The sequence below is a fragment of the Scleropages formosus genome, chromosome 13 (genome assembly GCF_900964775.1).
Source record: "Scleropages formosus chromosome 13, fSclFor1.1, whole genome shotgun sequence".
In the NCBI taxonomy this organism is placed as follows: domain Eukaryota; kingdom Metazoa; phylum Chordata; class Actinopteri; order Osteoglossiformes; family Osteoglossidae; genus Scleropages; species Scleropages formosus.
The window spans coordinates 6,249,944-6,273,833 of NC_041818.1; the positions used below are offsets into that span (position 1 = coordinate 6,249,944).

The window sequence follows — 23,890 nt, forward strand, 5'->3', positions numbered from 1 at the left end:
ATTTTCAATCTGAATCTAATGTAGTAACCTCTCAGTTACCCAGGAAACAGTGACCGATTATGTACAAATTAAGGTTGAAATGGTGCTGGTTGGTGGTTTTAATATGGACATTGGATGGAGATAGATTCTTTGAGGCAGTTTATTCACAAGATCTTTCATCTTCCTGTCACAATGTGTCCTTCCTGTCAGACCATCACAACTGTAAATTAAGGTAAATATAAATATCAACTAAACCTCAGGTCAGTACTGTTTGTTTAGCTGATGTTTTCATCCAAAGCATCTTGCAATGTTGAACTTCTTGTAATGATTAATGATTTTGGGTGGCACGTTGGCACAGCGAGTAGCGCTGCTGTCTCACAGCGCCTGGGTGGTACGAGAGAACGTGGGTTTGATCCCCGCTCAGTCTGTGTGGAGTTTGCATGTTCTCTCCCTGTCTGTGTGGGTTTCCTCCGGGTGCTCCGGTTTCCTCTCACAGTCCAAAGACATGCTCTTCAGGTTCCCCCATAGTGTGTGAGTGTGTTTCACTGATGCATGGATGAATAACCCCTTGTATGTAGTGTATCTAGCAATGTAGTCACCTTGGTGAATAAGGTGTGTGGGCTAGTAACACTACATAGTATCTGTTGTAAGTTGCTTTTGACAAAAGCATCTGCTAAGTGAATAAATGTAAATGTACCCTTAAATGGGTAATTTAGGCTAAGTCTCTTGCTCAGGAGTCTTAAAGTACTGCATTAGGATTTCAACCTGTGCCCTTTCAATGCAAGGCTCTAACCATGATACTAACTGCTGACCCTTAATACAAGCTTTTAAATGGTAAATGTGTAACTTGTAACTCAGTTATTTAAATAAAAAAATAGCTTTAATAATGTAAATATCCCTTACATGAGTGTAAATAAAGCCTTAATTTAGCAGTCATTAACACAACATCTCTAATTGCTGTGCCCACATGCTTTGCAGAGTGAAAGTGAACTTTCTTTGTACCATAAACAAAGGGACTTTACCTAATGAGTTGATTCCACTGAATGCACTAACCCTGTAACGTGAGGAGTGGTCCTATTTTTCCAAAGTGCAGAAAACAGAAAAAACAAAATTTACAGGTTAAGTGATGCAATCAGCAGGTGGATGTGGGGGATGTGGCACAGCCACCCCTGAGCAATGTGAGTGAGTGATTGATACAGTGCAAAACTAGTGTGTTTTAGGATGCTTGTCTTTGGTATAGTGCAAAAATTGCTCAAGTTGCATTTTGCACATTTGCTGTGCTATAGTTGAGAACTGTAAGTGTGGCGCCATCCTTAAAACTACCAAAACATCACTAGATTACAAAAAATAATTGTAAAACCTGCCTTAACCACCCGGTGTTCAGCAGAGTCGAGATAAAAGAAATATCTCTATTCTTAGAAATGAAACCCATAAACATATTTTGGAAATGCCCTGAACCTTGGTAAATTCACTTCTTTAACAACCTTTTTAACTTATGATTATCCTAAGAATGATTCTGGGATGTTTTTCCAGCCCAGTTCCAGTTATTCCTCTATGTACTGAAAATGCTGCAGTAGGCCTCATGCTAATGCACTGACCCTGTTGTTGAAATTGTCAAACAGGATTCGCATCAATAACGGTTTACTCTAATTTCTTCATATATTTCACAGAAAATACTCCAAATCACACCACCCATGTAACCCAGTTTTTAGGCTGAAAGCTTCCAGAACAATATGCCATATGTTCAGACAGGTTAAAGGATATATGGAAGGCACTTATAAATAAAGCAAGGCAGTTGGATAAAAATGACCTCTTTGTGTAAAGCAGATTTATTCAATAGTTCCACTCAAGGAATAAATATTAACAATAGTTGTCATCTGTAGGCATGACTGTAGACATAACTACCTAAGTTACAGTGAGGTTCCGTTTGACAACCTTGTCCTAAGCAACAAACCCTTATACTGTTGTAGGAACCATAAGGATATAGAAACAATTGACATGTATGAATGCTACAGTGTATAAGAGGGGTTTATCATATCTTCTGACTAATTTTGCACATTATTCATGTTAAAATATACTGATATAGAATTACAGTAAGTATAGTATTGTAATTTTCTTGCTATACTTTCATTTTCACTTTCATTTCTAAATCTGCTTGCTTTCTATTTTTCTTTTCTGTGCCACCAGAATACTCATGTCAGTTGTTAGCTACAGTAAAAAGTAACTTGAGCAGAATTACAAATTAAACATTTTGTAAATAAAACAACTGCTGACAGACCCAGTGACTGTCAATGAAAGAAATATAGTGCCTTGTGGCAGCGTGGCAGTAGCCATAAGTCCGGGTCATTGTAAGTCACATATTTTGTAAATCAAGGATTACCTGTAGTAAGATCACAAGCATTTTAATGCTCTAAATGGTTTCGTGAACATTGTTTGCACATTTCGGAACTTAATCCTAAAATTTTGTAAATTTTGTGGAATCAACTTGGTAATTATAAATCTCAAACTTGTATACAGAGGCCAACTAGAAGGTGCTATGTAGCTGGAATCAACAACAGATAAATAGAAAACTATACATATATATATTTTTTAAATTTGTTATTAAATGGCAAATCCAGTCAGTTTGGTCCTAAATAAAAAGAGAGCTATGAGCTAAAATTTAATGTGCAATTACAGCTGTCTTATGGTGACTGAGTGGTTACTTTGACGTGCCTCGTGAACAAGGCTTCTGACCATGACTGCTCATGTCCTGGAGTCTTTACTGATGGCGCTGAAGAAATGAAGCAAATCCTGTTCAGTGAAGTCCAGGGAGATTCCTGCTCCAGCATAGCACTTGCTGATGAGACTTTGGAACTGGTGGTACTCAGAAAGCAGGGATGTCTGCATTGTGGTCCACAATTCCTGTGGTCGGGGACGAGAACAGACCCACGGTCCACAGAAAATAAATTGCTCACGTGGCCACGCACGCCCATACCTTCCTGGGTTCCTCTTAAATCATAAATCATCAGGCCTTAGGCTCGTGATGCACTTGCCTGAGTCCCATCAATAAGTATCTATGGCTTTATTGGGAACCTTGTCAATTTTAACCTCACAGTGTGATGCATTAAAACTTGACAAGCTATAGATCAATAAGTTTGCTTAATGAACCCTATAGGGTTGGTCATTATTCTTGCACAAAATATTAAAATAAACTTAAATTAAAATCCAAGTTTTAAATATTAAACATAAAATGAATAAATGATTATGATTTACACACCTGATTCTACTCACCTACTTGCTTTAACCAGTTCAACTTGTGGTTCACTTATTTTTATACCTGCATTACTTGTGCTTCAACTACACACGATTTCCTCCAAAGTAACATATGGAATTGGTCATTACACACATATTATGTCACATGAGAAACACTGATTCTCATTACATAACTATTTTGTGGTAAAACTAGGGGACAAAAGGGAGTTCACATACTTTCAATCAGCAATGTATACATAGATTTATACTGTATATGGTACTGGATGTGTGACCATGGTTTGTTACCTTCAGAAGTTCAGGGTTCTCCACCAAATCTCGGTTCGCCCTCTTGTGAGCAGCCTCCAGCGCGCGTCTCACCTCTCGGCCAGGATACCGCTCTGTCACTCGCCGCAGCTCCTGCTTGCTGTAGGCCAGCTGAAAGCACACCTCCTCCTCCCGTACACCATGCATCAGGCAGCCCCGCACACCCTCCATGAAGTCCTGACATGAATCACAGCCTCACTCATACAGGACGTACTGACATAACACATTATATCTTTTGATACCATCTACTGAGACAGCCCTGACGGAACATTTTATCACGAGTATCCGTAAGAATCAGAATAATGCAATCATTTTGTTAATGTTTTTACATCATGATATGCATACATTACATTTAAACGTAGTTATCGCAGGAAAATTTAAATAATACAAAGGTTGGAAAAATATAGTTTATAAAAATGGAGAACAACATACTGAGAATAATGAAACTATCTCAAAGTACTGCATTATAAGGTTTGTAGATGTTGCATATATATTAACCCTTTTCCAATTTTCTCAATTTTTGCAGCTTTTTGACCTTAAATGTGATCAGACATTTTTCTGTTCTAACAGTATATAAAATGTGCAATCATAGCTGTGAAAAAGTAATTGTCCCTGCACAGTCAGTAACTGATTGTGTCACCTTTAGCTGCAATGACTTCAACTCAATGCTTCCTGTAGCAGTTCACCAGCGCCCTAATATGGAAGCATTTTGGCCCACTCCTCTATGCAGAACTGCCATAGCTCAGGACCATTTGCAGGTTTTTTTGAGCATTAACTGCTTTTTTCAGGTCTTGTCACAACATATCAAACGGATTAACATCAGGGCTTTGACAGTGCCATTCCACAACTTTAGTTCAATTTATTTTTAAGCGATTGTGATTGTGTTGCCTTATTTTTATGTTTGGGGTCATTGTCTTGCTGCAGCTTCAGCTCAAATTGTTGGCTTAACCTTCTCCTTGAGAATTTTCTGACACATAGAGGCTTTTATTGTTTCTTCAATGGTACTAGCAAGGTGCCAAAGTCCTATGACAGCAAAACATCCCCAGACCATCACACTACCACCACCATGCTTGTCTTTTGGTAGAATGCTGTATTTGGTCTTTTGTTAGACATAATGGGGCCCACATCATACAGATGTTTTACTTTTGATTCATTAGTCCAGAGAACATACTTACCGAAGTCTTGAGAGACATCCAGGTACTTTACAGCAAACTGAAGATAAGTTTTCCTGTTCTTTTTAGTGAGCAGTGGTTTCTGCCTTGTTGCTGTCCTGTGCATCACAATTTTTCCACAGTGTCTTTCTTAGTATGGAGTCATGAACATTAACTGAGCTGAGGCAAGACAGGCCTGCAGTTGCCTGGCTATTAGTCTGGGGTTCTTTTTGAGCTCAATAATGACTTTACGACTTGCTGGTGGAGAGATTTTGGCAGGATGACCACTCCTAGGTAGATTCACCATTGTTCCGAACATTGGCTCGGGCTGTTTAACTCAAGTTCGGAGCATTTGAAATTGCTCTGTCACCTTGCCCACACTTTTAAGTGTCAGGAACTTTTTTCCAGAAGCCTTCAAAAATTTTCTTTGAACGTGGCATGACATGCCTCTAAGAATCTGTTTTGCCAGCTTGAGTTTTGCTGGTATGGGTAAAGTTACATGAAAATGATACTGCACAAGGCTGGCCCACATCAGGGCCAGTTGTATCAAAACAGCTCACTCTAATTTTCACCTTAATTAGGCTGATTAAAGCACTCTGATCAAATTTAATGTCGAAAAGGTGCAAAAACAGAGAAAAGGCAAAAACCTTTTTCACAACACTACATTAATGGGAGTTCTGTATTTAGGGTCAGCATCTTTTTCAAAGTCCTCTGACTTCCATATGCCTGTAAAAAGCAGCAGTAATATAAACCAAATCTAAATCATTCTAAATGTACCATACTAAAGTGTTCAGTTCTGGCCCTGTCATGTCTCTAGCTCCTTCCCCACATCCTTTACTCACGGTTAAAGCACCCAGTGGCCTGCCCATGCAATTGGCCACGTAGTGCTGCAGCTGTAGCGCCATCCTTTGTCTGAGCTCATCTTCTATCTCTTTAAGCCCTGGAAGCTCCACCTGCTTCAGGAAGCCCCTCATCCGGTGAAAGTTCATCATTACTGTCACCAGCAGGCTTGAACGTCCATTCTGTCCATTAAGTTTGTCCACTGTGAAATCAAAATTTTTGAGTGCTGTCAAATTACATGCAACATTTTATATCCAAACTTTTAAAATTGATTAGTTAATTTTTCTACAGCACTCACCTAGAGCCGTGTATAGACATCACATTTTTATCTGTCATTATCTGTTTGTGTTCAGCTAACCATGAACAGTTTTTACTGAAATCTGATGACTGCATTCCTTCATTCTTGTTTATGGTTGAATATGGTGTGCCTTAGGGCTCTTTGTTGGATCCATTATTGTTCTCACTCTGTATGTTACCATTGGGTGATATTATTCACATTTTCACTCATATGCTGATGACACTCAGCTATATGTTTCGTTTAAGCCTGATGGATCATCACATATTGTTTTAAGCAAACTGTTTTACCAATATAAAATTATGGATGAGAAATAATTTTTTATCTCTGAATGCCATTATAACAGGTACAGTACTTGTGGTGGGTGGTCGTGCTGAAACTCTTTACACAATCATGTCAATCTTTACCACCAGTGGTACAAACTTCAAGCGTATGGACTCTGCTAAGGATTTTGGTCTTTTGTTGGATGGAAACCTTTCATTTATAACTCATGCTGCTACATTGACTAGGTTATGCTTCCTTCATTTGAGAAATATAACTAAATTAAGTGATTCTTATGTAGCCAGGATGCTGAGAAATTGGTTCATGCCTTTGTTTCAAGTAAGTTGGACTATTGCAGTGCTCTATTATCAGGCTGCTCGTACCAGACTATATCCAGGCATACAGAATGTGGCTGCGAGAATTATGTATTACAAGAACTAGGAAGTTTGACAATATAACACCAGTACTTAAATTGCAGCATTGGTTTCCACTTACTGTTAGAGCTGATTACAAAATCTTACTTCTGACATATAAGGCAGTAAATGGTATTACTCTGGCTTATCTTTGTGACATTATTGATTCTTATAGTCCAAGACGGTGTCTTTGTTCATTGGATGTAGGTTACCTTAAAGTACCTGTGATCAATAAGACATCAGTAGCAGCGTGTTCCCTTAGCAAGGAGTTCACATACTTTCAATCGGCAATGTAAACACCTTGAACTTTGGAAAAACTGGCCTTTTATTGTCAGGTATGCCCCAAATGTCTCAGCCTTTAAATCCAGGCTTAAGACTTACATGTTCACTCTGGCATATCAGTGACCAGTGGAATTCCCATTTTCTTACTGTATAAAATTGTATAATTTCATTGTCATCAGTTACTAACCATTTCTTTCTTGTTGAGGATTGCTTCCCTATGATAAGACCTGAGGAGGCCAGCCGAACATGATACCAGTACCTTATGCTGACCGAAACTGATTACTGCCTGAATAATGGATGAGCCATACCTATGCGAATTGGAACATTAACTTAACACTCAGCTACAATGTTGTTATTAGTTCTAAATTGTCTTAAATTTTTCTAATGGTGGCAGAAGTGGTGTGTGCGGCAGGTAACTTTCCTTTACTCACAGGTGTGGATGGCTGCTTTGAATAACTGCAAATATGAGGCCTCCAGACCCCAGTGGCCCTCTTCTCCACCCAGGATGGCCTTGCCCTGGCTCAGAAACTCCTCCAGCCGGCTGACAAAGGGCAGGATGCCTCCTCGAGACTTCTTCGTTACTTGCAGGTGTTCCATCTCCCTGCACAGAGACTCCTGTGAAACCAGAAAACAGACAGAATTCACACAATGTTGTCACAGTGTTGCACAAAAAATAAATCCATTTACTTCAATAAATACAATACTGCATGGGGTCTACAAATCAGGAACTTGTGACGAATAGTGTGCATGTTTTCAGTTGAGGTTCACCGCAGCGGTTCGGGTTGTGGTGGTGTAGCCACTAGGCATCCAGGACACAGTAGATGGAGGCATCCTACGCACCCAAGTAAACCTTGTCTTGGAGCACAAAATCCTGCAAGAATCTACCAAACCTTATTCGCCACTTGCAAGTTGTGTTGTTGGTACTCATGTTGTACGTGTGCCACCCAAAAGAACTCACAGTGTAGGTACGCAGGTTATGTTGGCCATGCTCTTGGGCACATTGCAGCAGAGAGCAGTAGAGGGAAGCACATGGATGGCCCCGGTACTGGCATAGGCCACGCCTGGCGCTCCTCAGGACTGTCAGGCAGCTCAGCGGTTCGGCCTTCTCGCAGGAGCTGAGCAGAGCACACAGACGGTGCTCCATGGGCCCCAGCACTGCTCGCACGCAGTCCCACTCCCCCACACACGGCACCAGATGTGTCACGCTACTTGACGTCCTGATCCAGCTGTGGGGCCTTTTCTTCTGTTCTGGGTTACTGCAGGAGGAGACAGAAACTCTGTCCTCTTGTGGAGACTACAAATGCAGCTACATGCAGCACTGCGTGGCCGGTGATCACAGTGGATTGCACTTTTAACTCTGAACACCCACTATTCATCCTTTCACTCATACACAGGCTTGAGGTACTCACACAGGGGTCTGGGTCTGGTCAATCACACTGCTCCGTCTACCCATGTGGACCTGTAGGGACACAGAACAGGACCAAAGGGATAGTACATATTTACAACAATGGAAGTGAATTCTATTTACCATGTTTCTGTTCCCATCTTCGCAGGACGGACAAATTTACCTCGCGGGAAAGCTGCTGGTAACGTATTCGTTCACATCTTGTATGCCGAGAAGTGTACAATTTTCGAACAAATAGGTGCTTATTTGTTACAAAATCAAAGCTGCTGCATTTTTTAATTATAGTTACGCTTCGTAAGAGTGAAAAATAGCAACCTTCGGTGGCCATCCCTGCTGATCTTTTTTTAATTTCAGATGAAATCGCACATAAATGACAAGTCACACTAAAGTATCCCACTAAAGGGTGTTCAATATGAAACACAGCCACCCAAGAGAATAAATAAATAAAAAGATCATTTGTGCCGAGGGCTTGCTTTGCCGCCAGGGCATCATGCTCACCGCAGCGCTCTCGGGTACGCTGTCCAGGCTGAAAAAGGACACGAGGAACTCCTGCTCCCTGATGCATGTGAACTCCAGCTGGCCCAAGACTTGCTCAATTACCTAGAGCACCCAAGGGCATGAGGTCAGAGACTTGCACGTACTGTACGTCTCACATTGCCTGTAACAATCCTTAAAGGAAGGCGGAGTCTGCTGTGCTCTTAAGTGCTTTATGCTGAAATAGGATGCCGTCGGTCATATCCTTAGTCAAGACACTTAATCAGAAGCACTTTGGAAAGTACCCAGGAGTGGAAAAAGCTGTGAGAGTGTTAAGTTTGTGCAAAATGTCCCTCCGAGGGACTGCCCGTGTTGCTGCTGTCTCGCTCACCCTGCTGGCTCTGCTCTCTACGCCAGATGGAGGCGAGCTCCAACCGGACACCCCGCATTTGCTGCTGGAAGCACTGGCCACTGAGTCCAGGAATCCTGGAAGTACATGTGTGGAAGTCACCCCGAGGCAGACTGGGATCATCTCTCAGCAGTTACCAGCAGGCTCGAGCCGATTCACTTTAAATGAGCGAGACGACTTATAGAATCCATGGATGTGACTGGGCTCACCAGCTTTCTTTGGCTCCTTCGCTCCACTCAGCTGGGATCTTGCCGACTCGAAAAGCTCCTTTGTTTGCCTCTCATAAAGCTGGCTTATGTTTTCTGCATACACCTGCATGGAAGACAAAAGCTTATTCAAACACCATCTCCTCCGGTTTGTCCTCTGGGAGACGTGAGGAATGAATTCTGGCGCACCCTTTTATCAGAGGTAGTCACTGACGCATGAAGCCGGCAAAATCGGGAAAGGTCCCAGGCACATCTTACTGTTGTTATCGAAACAAACAGAGGTGCGCGAACTGATTTGTGGAGTCAAACTCTCCAGGAGGTGGCAGTCCCACCCCTCCGCTGGTACAAAACAATATGAGGCCTTCACCGCTGACAGTTGTCGAAGGTCCCGGCACTAGCACTAGTCCTTTGAGGGTGAATTTATTTAATGTCAATTCCAGCAAATTACAGCAGCAGTGATTATAGCACCCGAAAAAAAATGATTAAAACACATTTAGACAGCTCCTTATAATAAAGCAACACACAACACGCATCCTCCGCTGGAGTATGGTACTCTGGGAAGTTAGCAGCAGTGAAATGTTTAGTGGGAATCTTCTACGCTCACAGTTATAGAGCAGTTTTTGTGTGATAATATGAATATGGCATAAGAGGGATATGCAGTACTGAATAGCTATACTGCTATGTTCTTCATAACTGTATAAATTTTCTTCGAAGTTGGGGCCGGGTTTATAATTAGGCAAACCTAGGCAATCGCCTAGGATCACTGAAATTGGTGGGTGCCAAATTTTGCTAAAATCGAAAAGCAAATTGTAATCGTAAATAAAATTATTTGAAAAAAAAAACATTCTTAATAATATATGAACAGATTTATTTGAAAATTGAAAACATGCCTCCTTATATATTATGTAAACATAGTATGATGCATCACTGCCCTAATGTTGCAGCTTTGTAGGTGACATTTTCTATTAAATGTACGTAATAAATAGATATAAACTATTTCTTCCCCTAACAAACTTTAGTCTTGAAAATAAGTTTTTAGTTCGTTTTCATTCACTAAGTATACATTTGTGTTCTCTGCTTATACAATGTTCATGTACATACTCATAAATAATTCGATAAAAATAACACTTAATTTATGAATTTATTTTTTGTTTTCCTTCTTCATGATCTATATTTAGCTGTATCTAAAATAAAGATGATTTTTTTTTCTCGTGCATATGTATGTGTGCCTTTATTAATTTAGAGATAGAAGGGGAAGGGGTGGTGGGTTAATTCTTGCCCAGGGGTCCCAAAAAAACCCAAGTACTGGCCCTGTTTGTAATGTTTTTAACCACTTTTTTTTTTTTTTTTTTTTTTGCAAATTCCACATGGCTGTTGAAATGAACTTTCACTGCAATTTTTTGAAAACCTTTTTAACCCCAAAGTTTCAGGCTGGCACGTCCCAGGGTTTGAATTTTCCAGGGTACCTCGTGAAGCTCTCCGCGAAAAAGGACGCTTTCCTTGTGGTTCAAGTTTCAATGCACAAAAAACGAAGCACACGTGCCAGAACATACAGTAGGTAGAGCTCCAGCAGCGCCTCTGCAGTGGATCCGGGTCCAGGGCCCGGATCATCTGCGCGTGTGCGATATCGGGTTCTGACCTTGGCCAGCTGCTGGAAGACGAGGGGGCTGCTCTCCCTGAGCCAGTCCATCAGAGGCTTGTAGCTCAGCAGGTGGCTGTGGAATAAGGGGGTGTCCCAGCACTCTGTCTCTGTGCCGCTCTCCCCGTTCCCCAGGCCCTGTTCACACAAGCGCTGGAACACGGTCAGCCTCGCAGCCCGCTGGGCTCAATCGCTTTACCCGGTCACTCCCCCGCCCCCAAGCTGTCAATCACCTGCAGGATGTTGGTGATGTGCTGGCACAGGCGCTGTTCGAAGGTCTGACGGACATTTTCAAACCTGATGAGCTGCTCTGCAACTCCATGCAGCCTGCGCTGACCTGACACACACGCACGCAGACACACACACGCACACAAAATGATTGTCCGTTCCGTGACCAAGATGACACCCCCTTCAAAAATATTGACTCCCATTGTCCTTCACTCACAGTTCAAGACAGCCTTGACCGATCTTTATCACAATGATCCGGAAAGACACACCAAGTGACGGCTAACTCCCGACCAACAGAATGATTTTTATCTACTTTCAAAATAAAGGCAACTTTATTTGGGTCGTGGGGGGTGCGGTGGCGCAGTGGGTTGGACCAGGTCCTGCTCTCCAGTGGGTCTGGGGTTCGAGTCCAACTTGGGGTGCCTTGTGATGGACTGGCGTCCTGTCCTGGGTGCGTCCCCTCCAGCTTTACCCCCTGTGTTGCCGGGTTAGGCTCTGGCTCTCCACAACCCCATATGGGACAAGTGGTTCAGACAGTGTGTGTGTATTTTGGTTGTGTGTGTCTTTGTTCCGAATGTTGCAATGTGTGCTATACGTAAGTGCCCTTGTCAGCAGAATGTAAGCATAGAGACTGCAAGTTTTAGGATGTAGGCTGGAAGATTGACTGCGATACATTGATTCCATGCGTCTTCAGCGGTATCGGTTTTGTAGAGGTTAGACTGTCTGCATCACCTCTAGTGCACAAAGATCTGCTTTTCCTTTAATATAAATACAACATGACCCTTTTATAATTGCAATCAACGTAATTGCTAAATGCCCACACTAATCTCTAGATTTTTATGTCTGCTTTCAGAAATTATGTTTTCATTTAACGTTTCTTAATATGTACAGAGCACTGCTTGTGATCTAAGACAGTGTAGAAGCAGCAGCTATTGATGGACCGATGAAACAGCGCATGAAGACGTAGGGAACCGTCGAAAAAAAGCTTTGCGGTACATGTTTGATTTCCATTGTTGAAAACTGAGAAGGACTCCTCGGGGGGTTTGAAACGCTGTGCTGTGAATACCGGCAGTGGTTGGCATGCTGTAGCACCGGGACAGCATCTGGACAGCAAGGATGGAGGCTTCCACTTGCTCTTCATCCTTCAGATCGCCTTCTGTCAAAACCCGCATGTGGTCCTCACCTAGTGAAAGCCCTTCCTGCAACACAGACACCTTGGGTACATGTAGTGCCGACACAGTTCGGGGGTTTTCGCAGCCCTCACCGAGCTTTAAGTTTTACTGATAGATCCATTTCACCACCATCTGCCAGAGAAAGGAATGATTTTATAGTCAAAGTGTGCATTCTGGCTGGTTTTAAAATATCTCACCGTCTATAACCGCTCACCCTGTGGGTGAGGTCGTGGAGGTCCACGGCTCATCCCCGTGGCACCTTGTTACCATTGTGTTGGGGATGTAGATTCCATCCCCACTCAGTTTGTAAAGAGTGTGCATGATCTCCCTGCATGTGTATAGGTGTGATGTGTGAGTGAGGGTGTGTGTGTGTGTGTGTGTGTGTGTGTGTGTGTGTGTGTGTGTGTGTGTGTGGCAGCCTTACAGTCTGTGCAGAGAATAAACGGGAACCTACGGCCCATTTATTCAGGATAAATTTCATTATGCAGATTTTTTTGTTCCCTAATTTGGACTTTGGGTATCAAAAGCCAAGAGCTGTTAAACCAAAATTTTGGATGGAGAGAGTTTGTAAATAAAGGGATGTTTGTATTTTACTCACACTAACTCACTTATACTTACACACTTATTCATTTAGCTGATGCTTTACTCCAGAGCAACTTACGATGTTAATCTACCTACAATTATTTTCCCATTTATACAGCTGGGTAATTTTAGTGGAGCAATTTACGGTAAGTACCTTGCTCAAGGGTACTACAGATGAAGGTGGGAATCAATCCTGTGATCTTTGGGTCCGAAGGCAGCAGCTCTTCCTTAACTGTTTGTTCAAGTCAGGTTCGTGGTAGTCCGAACCTATCCTGAAAACACACGCTGCAAGGCTGAATACGGTACACCCTGGATGGGACGCCAGCCCATTGCAAGGCAGCCACACACTCCTTCGGTCACACATCGCAGCCAATTTGGAGCCATCTTTCAACATAAAATACATGCCTTTGTAACATGTAACATGCCTTTGGACTGCCAGAGGAAACCAGAGCATTTGGAGAAGAGCCACCGCAGACGCACGGACAACATCCAAACTGGACAGACTGAGCCACTGCGCTGCCCTCATACGCTACCAAGATGGTACCCAGCATCTAACAGCATCCACCACAACAGAATGAGATTACTCAATGCCACATGTCCTCACCACTAGGTGGCAGAGTTCTGAGCGAAGTTTCCCGTGGTTGCGGTCAATGTTCTGCAGCCAGTCGCTGAGGGTCTGGAGGACGTCCAACTGCCTCTGAGCGCTGAACAGCATGCCATCATAACGGGAGAGCACCCGCTCTATGCGCTCCACCTCCACCAGGGCTTCGTCGAGGAGGCTCAGCAGTCGCTCGCCCTGGCACTCGGTCTCCATTAGCGCTTCGAGGTTGTCCTGTGCAGGAGGACATTTTCATATTTAGCAGCATGTTGTCTCCTTGTATCATGGTCATGGGGTCACAGATAATAATGGCTGCACTTAAGTATCTGTTTTACTCTGGAACAGAACTTCAGTCATTTGACAGGTAATGTATTGTTATGATGATTGTTAGAGGGGGTGCAGTGCGTTTGGCCTATTCCTGCTCTCTGGTGGGTCTGGGGTTCAAGTCCCGCTTGGGGTGCTTTGCAATGGACTGGTGTCCTGTCCTGGGTGTGTCCCCTCCCCCTCCAGCCTCATGCCCTGTGTTGCCAGGTTAGGCTCTGGCTCCCCCCAACCCCTGTAGGGGACAAGTGCTTTCAGATGGTATGTGTGTTGTTATGACTGTTAGAGGGGGTGCGATGGCACAGTGGGTTTGGCCTGGTGGGTCTGGGGTTTGAGTCCCACTTGGGGTGCCTGGTGATGGACTGGCATCCTGTCCTAGGAATGTCCCCTCCCCCTCCATCCTTATGCCCTGTGCTGCCAGGTTAGGCTCTGGCTTGCTGCGACCCTGCTTGGGATAAGCGGTTGCAGTTAGTGTGTGTGATTATGACTGTTCTCATTGTGCAGTTATATAATTATAAAGAACATTCAGTCATTCATATGCACGTGTGCATGTGTGGTTGGGACAAATGCATCAGAAAGACAGTTTACAAGCCAGGTGCGTGGAACAGTGTGCAGATACACAGGTATATGATCCTGTGCTTGTCACGAGCTACCTCTTCCCGGAGGCTGTGCACCATGCTCTTGGCTTCCAGTGGAACCAAGTACCGTGTATGAGAGCTGAGTGACGAGCATCCTGTGTGTGCCTGGTTTACAGATGTGCTTGAGCACATCTGACCTGGTGTCCAGGTTTATGATGTCAACGTTGATCAATCGAGGTTGAAAAATAAAAGTGCTAAAATTGAGAAAAGTCTACATTTACTATCATAACCAAGTCCATTGTGTCCCTCACCTTTTTTCAGGTTATCCAGGTTTCTGTTACCCCACTGTCTCCACTGAGTCCCTTCACCTTGTCCAGGTTGACCAGACTATTATTATAATTCCCATTCTGTCCATTGTGGTCCTCACCTAGTCCAGACTGACCAGGTAACTGTCAGTCTTGTTCCGTTCAGAATTCCCTCACCTGGTCCAGACCGACAATGTCATTATTACCATCATTCTGTCCAATGTGTCCCTCACCTGGTCCAAGCGGGCCAGGTTAGTATGCAGGGCTTGGGAGAAGGCCTTAGCATCACAAACAGCCGTATCGCTCTGCTCCATCAGCCTCTGCACATCAGCCGCCTCCCGCTCTGTGAGCTCCTGGAAGCCGTCCTCCTCCACCTCCTGTAGCCCCCGTATCTCCGTTGCTCCCCCTGGCTGCCATGGAAACACCTCTGCAAACAATAGCAAGCGAAGACTGCGCTGAACACGGTGAATATTAATTAAATCACAAAGAAGACGCACAAAAAAACTTCTATTCAGGTTGATGCATTTCCTATTTCCAACACATCTTCACTGTCCACTGGTTTCTCTGAAAGAACTGAGCTCCTGCTCTATTCAACAAAGCAATTTACAAGCACACTGCAATGGACAAATAAACACAGAGAATGAAAAAAAAAAACACATCTGGCATTTTACTGGTTTTCTCTTGGTACTCCTTTGTATGAACTGATGTGAAGAAGTTTATCACACACGTTGGCTGAAGCCGCTTGTCCCGTATGGGGTTGCAGCAAGCCAAAGCCAAACCTGGCAACACAGGGCATAAGGCTGGAGGGGAAGGGGACACACCCAGGATGGGACATCAGTCCATCACAAGGTACCCTCAGTGGGACTCGAACCCCAGGCCCACCACAGAGCAGGACCCAATCAAACCCACAGTGCCACCACACCCCCCTGCGGAAGTTCATGTGAATTAATAATTTAATAAATTGATAAATGAACTACTTTCACTTCCTCAGACAACTTCGTGTACTGGAGCCTCTGATATGTGAAGCAAGAGAGCTGGTCTTGTAACACGATGTCAAAGTTTTCACAGCTGGTGAGTAGGAGCTGCTGGTCTGCTCAGCTGCGATGACCACAACCATCTGTAGGTGTCAGGAAGCAGATATGTGTCTTTGAGATGAAATTTACATACATTCCACCCCGTTACAGAGATGATGCACGAGTGTGTGTAAACAACAAGAAACAGGTGCAGACCAACCGATTGTCCACCGGATGACTAAAACACTGAGATTTTTTTTCCCCATTTCCTCCTCTTTCTGCCATCTGTATTCGGAATAAAAACGCTTATTAGCACAGCAGCTCAGAAAAGCTGGGAGCTCAGCCTCATTAAAGATCCTGCTTCCACATCCCTCAGCTGGCAGCACCGTCGAATATGTTTATAACAAACCTTTTCATAACAATAGGAAACTTGCTGACTGATTTCACGCCCAAATCCCTCCAGGCTAAATGGATGAGCGGACTTGTGCCGTTTGTCTGAGTTGGAGCGCCGCTGCACTGTAACACCCCAGAGGAGAACATGTCTTTCATCTTTTCCAGTCCATTTCTGCTGCTACTTCATGTGTAACCGACTTTCTTCAGTGTAATGACTAACACCCTCCCCACAAAGTGGTTCAAGTTCTCAACTTTGTCTTATTTTCATTAGAAATTTTTGCCAGCCTATGCAAACAGGCCCGTAGGTGTTATTTCAGATGTGCACTTTGACTTACTACCATCTCCACTAGATTACAACATGTAAAGCAAAAATAAAAACTGGCTAAAGAGCGGCATTAAAAAAAAATGGGCAGCTGATGTATGTGAACTGAAACATTTTGAAAGTTATCGGAATACATACTGAAACAGCTGCAAGGACCAACTTTGGCGTAGTGTGGCCATAAGGCATCGGACCATTTTTATTCATTTCAAGTGGTTCCGTGATTCCTTATATTTGACGATCTGCGGCAATCACTCCTGGGTGTAACTTCATATCTTACAAACGAGGGTCATTGTGTACTTCAAGGCATCGAGATAGAAACCCATTCTTAGCTGGTCTTCACCAGTGAACACAAACCACTAGTATTAGTTGTTACAGAACCTACTCTTCTTAATCTGTGAGCATGTAATTTTAACCATGTTTTTTTCTTACTCTCATCATTGTAATATTACTAAACACAGAGTGAAGTACAGTAAAGCCAGGCTTTCTCTCCTGGTCTCCTGTCTAAAAACTTGCACTTCATTATCTGGTCAAAAAGGGGGATGCGGTGGTGCAGTGGGTTGGACCGCCGTCCTGCTTTCCAGTGGGTCTGGGGTTCGAGTTCCGGTTGGGGTGCCTTGTGACGGACTGGCATCGCATTCTGGGTGTGTCTCCTCCCCTTATGCTCTGTGTTAGGCTCCGGTTCCCCCTGACCCTATATGGGACAAGTGGTTCTGAAAGTGTGTGTGTGTGTGTGTGTGTGTGTGTGTGTGTGTGTGGTCAAAGTAAAGCTGCACTCTCTGCCAATTCTATACGCAGCTACTCATGTAATGTATCCTGGTTTAAACAGCCCTATAGGACTGATTGACTACATTTCAAGAATCGCATGTCTGGATGTGTATCTTGTCGTCTATTGGGGAAAAGAACCTTTGTTTTCTCCAAGTTGTATATCGCTTTAGAGTAAAGCTTCTACTAAATGAACAAATTTAAATGTGAATTATATAAATTATATAAAATGTTTTGTTTGTGGGGGCATGGTGGCGCAGTGGGTTGGACCGGGTCCTGCTCCCCCGTGGGTCAGGGATTCGAGTCCTGCTTGGGGCGCCTTGCGACGGACTGGCGTCCTGTCCTGGGTGTGTCCCCTCCCCCTCCGGCCTTATGCCCTGTGTTGCTGGGTAGGCTCTGGTTCCCCGTGACCCTGTATGGGACAAGTGGTCCTGAAAGTGTGTGTGTGTGTGTGTTTTGTTTGTGCAGTGTTTCTATTGTCTTTGTCCATAGTCTGTGGAGAAGCATTCAGGAAGATTTTCATGATACATGTGCATGGTACTTGTATCTATGACAATAAACTTGAAACTTGAAAAACTTAAATTCACACACACACACACACATTTTCTGAACCGCTTGTCCCATACGGGGTCGCGGGGAGCCGGAGCCTACCCGGCAACACACGGCGTAAGGCCGGAGAGGGAGGGGACACACCCAGAACGGGACGCCAGTCCGCCGCAAGGCACCCCAAGCGGGACTCAAACCCCAGACCCACCAGAGAGCAGGACCCGGTCCAACCCACTGCGCCACCGCGCCCCCAAACTTAAATTCAGTTCAGTTCAATTTATTTTTTATAGAGAGTTCCTCTCAGCAGAAAAATGCAGAGCCCTGGACAACAGATAAAGCAGGACAGTTAAAGACACGGTGCTTATATATGGCTGAGACTGACAAGTAAGGCAGTCGGTAGTTGAGTAGAGGAAAACAAAAGAACTCCCATCCGTGACGAAGGGGAGAACAATAAACCCGAGGGTCTAAGTGCTGGTGGCAGCCCATCCCTCCTGGACATTCTAATGTGGTTGCAGTGGACCTATCTAGACATATCTATGGCTAAAAGAACAGTATAACAAGCAACACAGAGCTAGAATCTATGGAGACAGAAGTGACGGTCCAGTAAAGCATCTAATAAACCCAAAGGGAAATCCTCTGTCCTGTTCTTCTCTAGAGGGTTGTTGGACCAGCGTGGGAGTGATTAACCTTTTCCATCCTCCACTGCCTTCTGATATTTGCTGGAAAGAATCAAGGTAGGACCTTTTTCTGAACAAACACAATCTACCAAACCTAATGGAAATAATCAAACTCTTATTTCCATTCCAGGACAGATTATGCCATTATTTCAGCAGAATGACTTAGTGCGCCATCCTTTCCTGTGGCTCCCGCCGGCCCCGAACTCTGATCAACCGCCATCAACATGAACGCATTCCTATCATCCTCTGATTCATGCAGAATGTGAGCCAATTTCATTCCACCTCTATCAGCAGAAAGGTCTGAAGGCCAGGATTTTTGTTTACATTGTAATGTGCAAATTCTGCTGACACCACTTTCACTATTTTTTGATCTTGCTCGGTCCGCACTCTCTCACTGCGTTCCACAACAAACACACTTCCGTGCTGTGGTATTGGCTTGTCAGTCTGTCACCCTGATACCTTCTGCATGTCACTTGTGGATTTATTCAAGCATGGGGATGGTTCTTGACCAAAGCCCTAGCTGGTCTTCAGGTGGATGATGACAGATTACACTGAGGTACACACTGCTGTGCTGGTACTATGTGGATCGGACAGCAAACCACCATAAAACCTGAATTATCAAGGACACATTCAGATATTTCGGAGCATAACCGTGGATGCAATGGTAATGAACTACAATACATAATAATAACACAATAAATGGTAATCCATACCTTCTAAGATTGCAGGGCTGATGTTGATGAACTTGACTTTGTCCTGGAGGTAGCGCTGGTTGATCTTCCAAAGGCAGGTGACAAAAGCACCCTTCTCTCTGGCACTGCTAGACACCCACCTATATACCTTGTCCAGGTGTAGGTCAAACTCTGCTGTCTCCTACACATCCAGACAGACATACATGATGAGTACATGTGGAAACAGTGCTGTCTACAAGAGGCTTGTGGTCAATGTCTGTGATATCCTCTAAAAGTGCTGACCTCTTCTCTCAACCCTAGTCTCTCTTCATACCATTGGAAATCCCAAAGGAGCCAAGGCCATTTCACCCAGGCATTTACCCAAAAAAGTAGTGTAAGTTACAATGTTTCAGTCATTGCTCAACAATACAGTTTGTCCCTGACTTATGAACATTTGCCAATACAGATTTTTTGAAAGTGTTTATTCTACCGTACCAATTCAACTGATCTGCAAAGTGATACCCGAAGTTCGATTCAAGGTCAATCACATATGCTGTCATTGTCCATGTCCAGTGTGTTTTAAGCTTAATATTATACATGCATTTGGGTATTCATTAATTTTGTATGATATGTGAGTGTGAAAGGATCAAGGCACCAATGATGAGCACCAACACCCAACTTCAGCTGTGGGCCATAGTTCTTAATAAGGCCTTGTTATTTACATCACGTCACAAATACTCCTCCCAGGCCCCTCGAACTGCCCAGGTTTGTTCACGAGGCATCCCAGAGGGAGGAGCTATCTGCCCTCTCACAATTCACAATCTGCTCAATGAGAAAAACACACACTCTATCTTTGTGCCAAAAAAAAAAAACCCCATTATTTGCGCCCAACTGTCAGTCCCAGTCCCAATTAAGTTCTTTCTTCAGGGTCCAACTGTATTGGACTTGTTGCTTAAAAAAGCGAACATTGATTGAAAAAACTCAAAGAACAATGAATATATAATTTTTCAAGTGTAGGAAGACGGTCATTATTATCTCTTAGGCAACAAGCAACCCTTTGCTCTTGGTATGTGTTCTGTGGAGGAGGGCTCGATGTGGTTGCTTACTTTTGGTCACTTATAATCCATGCCTTTAACCACTTGCCCCCTTCCCTCACACCTGGTGTGGAAATGTACTGTTCAGGTACTGTTAAGAACTAAGATACATTGTTCCCACATTCTGAGTCCCCTACAGCCCTGCCAGACCCTCAGGGAAATATGCTTCACAGATCCAGCTTTATCCCTGCCACCCACGCAATGTACCAGGAACACTGAATGCTCGATTTTTACCGGCTGGACTTCAAAGGCAACCAAATCCTCAGGAAGGATAAATAAAACAGTAAACAGAAACCAAACAGACACATATCCCAAAAGGGGTATGCCTGTCTCTTTGTCTGTTCCCCATCTTCAATAAATCTCAAATTATACTCTTCTCAGTGCTTTGGCTCTATGCATCAGTGAAATTGTGTGACAGGCATAAACCATCATTCTCAAAGGACCTTCTGCAATGAACTTCACCATGATACAAAGGCTGAGATTTTCCATAATAGCTAGGACCGTTCTGCAAATAACATCTAGGTTAGCCTGATTTTGATGTGATCTGTAAACAAAATATATATAATACTTTGGTTTTGTGTGAGGTGTCTTTCAATGGAATAAAAAAACTTGTATGGTCCCCCGACCTTCACTGCATCCTTTCCGTCAACGACCGTGAGGTCATTTGCTGGCCAGCTATCGCTGAGTTTGTAGTGGCCCTTCACTGTCTTCACCGTCACCAGAACTACCCGCGAAGGTGTCTGCTGCTCGGAACTCACTACAAAAAGAGGGTGAAAGAAGAGAAAAATAGCAAGACAGATCTAAGCCAATGTGGCACAGATGTAAAACGCTCAGTACGTGAGTATTAATTCACAAAAATATTCAAAATTATAATGAATATGTGATGTATCGGCAACTGCCACCCTTTGTGCCTGAGGCTAGAAGTACGGTACTTAAGTATCGTTTAACTCCTTGTAACAGAGTCATTTTCAGCTTTTGCACCAATTGGGATGAAAAAATGTGTATCTGTAATTCTGAGGTGTGGCGGTGCAGTGGGGTTGGCTGGGTCCTGCTCACTGGTGGGGCTGAGGTTCAAGCCCTGCTTGGGGTGCCTTATGATGGACTGGCGTCCCGTCCTGGGTGTGTCCCCTCCCCCTCCAGCCTTACGCTCTGTGTTGTCGCGTAAGGCTCTGGTTTGCCGCAACCCTGCTTGGGACAAGCGGTTTTAACCAATGTGTGCGTGTGTGTGTCTGTAATTCCAGGAAAAACCAATGTGACTCAAGCTAGGGAATGTAGTGGCTCTGGACTCAATATATCAGCAGGCTGTGGACCGATGGGTCCTTCTGCATTCTGCCGTTGAATGAGTTGGCCTTTTGATCACAACACTCTTTACACAGTTCTATCCCCACATTCTTATTCGTAAGAACTGCGAAATATCACCTCTACACACCTTTACATTCGCAGAAACTCATGTGCAGCAAGGAGACAAATTATTGTCTGAGTTGAAGCACTAAAGACAGGAATAGAAGGTTAACTGTCTAGCCGTTAAAAAGTTAACATGGTAACATGGTGCACAGTGAGTGGAGGAAGCTCTCGTGAGACACGGCCTTGGTTGCAGAAGCCGCATAGTAGATGTGAAAATCTTGTAAATGAAATTCTCTTTCTACATGAAGTCAGACTGATGGTGCCTGAGGTCCCACACGCTGGGTGAGATGACAGGAAGCTTTCGTGGTCCATAAACACTGCTGTGGGTCTTCTCCGGCATAGAGAAATCCCAAAAGCAGTTACATAGAGTAATGTCCATGGTCTTTAGAAGCGCCCACACAAGTACTGCTTCAGAAGGACAGGTGTTGGTTTCCAGGGGCGGAAGTTATGGAGCTGAATAACCACTGAGATCTGGAAAGGAGGATTAGAGCTGGGAAGTGGAAGGTGATCAAACTATTTAAACAGCGCACCTGCAACTGACTGAGGTCTTTGTGACACCCCTACGTTTGCCGTTCACGGTAAACTAAGTTCTGCTTCTGCAAGCCGCGAGTCTTCTTCACTGCTGGTTGGACGTGCGACGCTTCGATCCTCCCTATGTGCTCGTGCTGAACCTCACGGCTCCAGGTTGCTGTTTCAGCAAAGGGTGCTGGCTCGTACCTGCTGCACACAGAATGGCGCTCTTCCTCTTCCTGCTGGCCTTCCAGACGAAGGAAATGCCCAGTAGGCGCTCCTCTCGAGGGGTGAAGATCTCTCTCTGGAGGGTGCTACGCAGGGAGAAAACCGCCATGCTGTAACAGGAAGGAAGGCAACGGCGTCAGCCCACCAAGGAGACTTCACCTCGCTCTCGTTTCCCTCGCCGTCTTTTCACGAATCATCTCGGACGAGCCGCAGACGGCCTCAACGTGCAGCACATGGGCTCGATACCCTGGCTGTCAGTTGCTGCCTTCTCTTACCTGCTGTTAATGCAAAGCCGTTGCCGCGAGACAGGAAAACAAAAATACTATTATATATGTAATAAGTAGCGCTCAGTGCCAAACAATGCTCCAGGAAGTACCTACTGGGACATTCATCATACCTGCTTGCGCTTCACTTCCAGCCGGAATGCTTTCCTCTGGGGTTCTCAAAGTCAGCAGCCTTGGTTTGCAACTCAGCCTGGACCAAACATTTTGCACTGCAGCTACAGCAGATGTACGTTTGCCACAGGATGTGGTTAGGGCTGCAGAGCCGCCTTCGCGCTCATCGCACAGCGTGAGGATGTAGGCAAGGTCTTCGGAAACATTAATCCTTCCTTACTGAGAGCCTTTTACATCGTTATGCTCTAGAATCAGATCGAGATTAATTCTGTACCATCAATAGCATTGGCACTGTCAGTGTGAGCCAAAAATTTCTGATGTTTTCTCAATTTCAATACTGTATGATGACTCAATCAAGACTTTGTCTACAGCTGTTTCATGGTCTCTGTATTATTTTCAGTGACATTTTTTTTCGCTGTTGAACAGCAAATCCAACGGATGCTGCAATTTGCAATAGCGCCGAAGACCAGCTTACAAAATGCAAACATTGAAGTGCCTTAAAATGTTGGTCTAATACATTTACCTTTATATTTATTTATTTAGCGGATGCTTTTCTCCAAAGCAACGCACATCTTTGAGTAAAATTCAATGAGTGCATTACACTGAGAGGAGGAGAGACTTGAATGCAGACACGTGATTTCAGAGGACAGTCAATTTGTCACATTATACATCACACAAGTAGCTGCATAAAGACTTTTTCATCATTAAATAAATTGTTTTTAAAAATTATGAAATATAAACACTCACATACTTATCATGGACTTATGAAATTAGGGGTGAAGTGAGTCCAAAAGAGGTGAGTTATGGGACCATTATTAAATGTACAGAGATTCAGCAGTTCTGAGTGAGAGGGGGAAGTCATTCCACCCTGTCGGAGCCAGAACTGAAAAACCTTTGTGCTTTTGATTTTGGACCTTTTGAGCGTCGGGCCTTCAAGCAGGCAGAGGTGGAGGAGTGTACCAGTCTGGTTGGAGGGGTAGTGAGTGATCAGCTCTCATAGATATTGGGGAGCGGATCCGTTGATGGTTTTGTAGGCCGTAACTGCATAGGAAAAGTTATAGGAATCCAATAACATTGTGAAGGCGACAACTTCAGCGGTGCAACAACGTATTTGTTATTGGTGGAACAAAAATATGACCAAAACAGTGTTTCATTTCTTTTTACTCTGAACATTATTATACT

The 23,890-nt window shown here is 44.0% G+C and overlaps 1 protein-coding gene across 2 annotated transcripts; it reads right to left on the bottom strand.

Moving 5' to 3' along the window:
- Window positions 1–941: 941 nt before the first annotated feature.
- On the bottom strand, window positions 942–22,806 carry LOC108925206 (exocyst complex component 1-like). Of its 2 annotated transcripts, none has more exons than XM_018737016.2 (18): window positions 22,711–22,806; window positions 22,293–22,423; window positions 20,798–20,928; window positions 19,120–19,279; window positions 14,927–15,120; window positions 13,496–13,723; window positions 12,204–12,336; window positions 11,143–11,246; window positions 10,910–11,047; window positions 9,274–9,376; window positions 9,047–9,141; window positions 8,680–8,781; window positions 8,186–8,235; window positions 7,735–8,032; window positions 7,208–7,391; window positions 5,528–5,727; window positions 3,517–3,711; window positions 942–2,880 (listed from the first exon to the last, which is right to left on the bottom strand). In XM_018737016.2, the coding sequence occupies exons 2-18, from the start codon at window positions 22,420–22,422 to the stop codon at window positions 2,722–2,724; spliced, it is 2,604 nt and encodes an 867-aa protein (XP_018592532.1). In that variant the 5' UTR covers window position 22,423; window positions 22,711–22,806; the 3' UTR covers window positions 942–2,721. The 2 variants fall into 2 exon arrangements, with proteins under 2 accessions (XP_018592532.1, XP_018592531.1); XM_018737015.2 differs by having other exon boundaries at window positions 10,910–11,062.
- Window positions 22,807–23,890: the final 1,084 nt, after the last annotated feature.